Raw genomic sequence first — 2757 nt, 5'->3', positions numbered from 1 at the left:
GTCCCAAAAATGTGTCAAAATTGTCCGAAGTGTCCGCCATAATGTCGCAGTCACGAAAAAAATCACTGATCGCCGCCATTAGTAGTAAAAAAAAAAAAAAAAATGCAATAAAACTATCCCCTATTTTGTAAACGCTATAAATTTTGCGCAAACCAACCGATAAACGATTATTGCGATTTATTTTTACCAAAAATAGGTAGAAGAATACGTATCGGCCTAAACTGAGGGGAAAAAAAAATGTTATATATGTTTTTGGTGGATATTTATTATAGCAAAAAGTAAAAAATATAGCATTTTTTTCAAAATTGTCGCTCTATTTTTGTTTATAGCGCAAAAACTAAAAACCGCAGATGTGATCAAATACCACCAAAAGAAAGCTCTATTTGTGGGGAAAAAAGGACGACAATTTTGTTTGGGAGCCACGTCGCACGACCGCGCAATTGTCTGTTAAAGCGACGCAGTCCCGAACTGTAAAAACACCTTGGGTCTTTAGGCAGCATATTGGTCCGGGGCTTAAGTGGTTAAAATAGTATATGTGTGGTTATGATACTATACGCCAGTGTTTTTCAACCTTTTTTTAACCAAGGCACCCTTTAAAATCTGTCAGGATCTCAAGGCACACCAAACCAAAAATGTGGAAAAAATTTAATTGTTACTTACATCAATGGGATACTTGAGCCTGGGACGACTGACACAATCGCTCTATTCTGGCAGGAAAGGATGAGAGACAGACACGGAGCTCCTGGTCCACAGCCCTAAGTCTCTCTCTATACTTGTTCTTGATATAGGTTAGGCTTGAAAAGCTCAGTTCACACAAGTAAGTAGTAGAGAAGGGTAGCAGAATTGCAATGGCGGTACTTGAAACTACTGAGTACTCACACTTCAATGATACCCAAAACGTATCCAAAGCCACATCTTGAAATTTGATTTTTAATGTGCGATCTTCCCTGATCTCTGCCAGTTGCTCTTGCGCCGCTAGTGGCAAGACTTTTGAGCTATCCAATGCACATGAACTCCAAGGGTTACGGACCCAGTCAAACTCTGCAAAAGCTTCAGATGGAAAATAGTGACTAAATCTTTCGTCAAGAATTTGGAGGTGTTGAGAGATAAGATCAGAAAGTATGCTGCCATTTGAATGTGCATTGCACAGGGGAAACATCTCAAGGCTGCCCTGTTCTACAAAGGAGCGCCAGAGTGTCAGCTTGGATCTGAAGCCACGTAATTTGTCAGACGAGGTGAGAAGATTTTCTTCTTTACCTTGCATTTTAGCACTCAGTTCATTCAGATGTCTAAAAATGTCGGCCAGGTATGCAAGTTTCGCACACCATTGCGTGTCTTCCATCAATTCTGCATATGCAGACTTCTGTCCTATTAGAAATGTTCTGATTTCCTCTCTTAACTCGTATACTCGGTCCAAGACTTTTCCCCGTGAAAGCCAGCGGACTGCGGTGTGTAACAACAAGCTATGATGCTCTGCTCCCATTTCTGCGCATAGAATTGAAAACATACGTGTCTTCAAGGGCCGCATTTTTATGTAATTTACAATGTTCACTGCTCCATCCAGTACATCTGACAGTTCTTGTGGCAGGGTCTTTGCAACTAGTGCCTCCCTGTGAAGAAAGCAGTGAGTGTTTCGCACACTTGGGTTCTGAACTCTTACTCTGCTGATGAAGCCCTTGACACTACCCATCATGGCAGCAGCGCCATCAGTGCAGACACTGATACAGTTCTTCCAGCTTAATCCGCCCTGTTCAAGATACTCCGTTGTCACACGATAAATCTCCTCTCCACTTGTTTTCTCAGGTATCGGTTTGCAAAAAAAAAAAGTCTCCCTGATATGGTCCTCATCTATGAATCGAACATTTGCCAAGAGCTGAGCATGCCCACTTATGTCAGTGGATTCATCGACTTGTAAGGAAAATTTCCCAGTAGATCTGATTTTTTCAAAAACCAGGTTTTCAATATCTGCAGACATGTCATTGATTCGCCTTCCAATGGTACTGTCAGACAGTGGAACTTTTGCTATTTCTTTTGCTGCTTGTGGGCCTAGCATTTTGTTGACAATAGCTGTGCATGCTGGCAAAATGACCGTTTCCGCAATTGTGTGTGGCTTCTTAGCTTTAGCTACTATCTCGGCCACTAAATAGCTAGCCTCCAGTGCTTTCTCTGACACTTTTGCACTCTTAATCATGACTTGCTCTTGTCGTTTGTGTTGACTTTTCAAACGAATGAAATATTCTGGTTCCTTGCTGGCTAGTGATGGATGATTTGTTGTCAGGTGTCGTTTAAGTTTGCTTGGAACCATTGCTTCATTTGATAATTTCATACCACATATCAGACACATAGGGAGAGGGCATGATGAAACCCCTGTACAGATGAAACCATATGACAGATATCTATCATCATACTGTCTTTTCCTTGACTTGGTGCTGGCCTCCACTACCCTCTCTGCTGAGGTACTTGTGGATGATGAAGTTGATGGCTCAGAATCAGAGCTGGGTACTGGAGCCTTTCTTTGCAAAAAACGATCCATGCTAGACCTTTCAGTAGTTTGTAGCCGCTGAGTTCTGTATTCTGTAATTCAGAGTACAGAGTTCAGTACATTGTACCACACTAGGGGGTGATCGTTGCAATTTTTTATGCCACATGGTATTTTGTATTTTTGTAAAGAATTCAATTCAATTAATTAAAACAAAACGCAATATATACCCCAATTTTTGGGTACCGGTATACAGGCGATCCCCTACTTACAAACAT

The 2757-nt window shown here is 41.3% G+C and overlaps 1 protein-coding gene across 1 annotated transcript; it reads right to left on the bottom strand.

Annotated features, from left to right (window-relative positions):
• Positions 1-661: 661 nt before the first annotated feature.
• On the bottom strand, positions 662-2533 carry LOC120920096 (SCAN domain-containing protein 3-like). Its single transcript, XM_040332008.1, has one exon. The coding sequence runs from the start codon at positions 2531-2533 to the stop codon at positions 662-664; it is 1872 nt and encodes a 623-aa protein (XP_040187942.1).
• Positions 2534-2757: the final 224 nt, after the last annotated feature.

This window comes from Rana temporaria, chromosome 13 (genome assembly GCF_905171775.1).
Source record: "Rana temporaria chromosome 13, aRanTem1.1, whole genome shotgun sequence".
In the NCBI taxonomy this organism is placed as follows: domain Eukaryota; kingdom Metazoa; phylum Chordata; class Amphibia; order Anura; family Ranidae; genus Rana; species Rana temporaria.
Note: the sequence above shows the minus strand (reverse complement) of the source record. Positions and strands in the feature narration are given on the sequence as shown.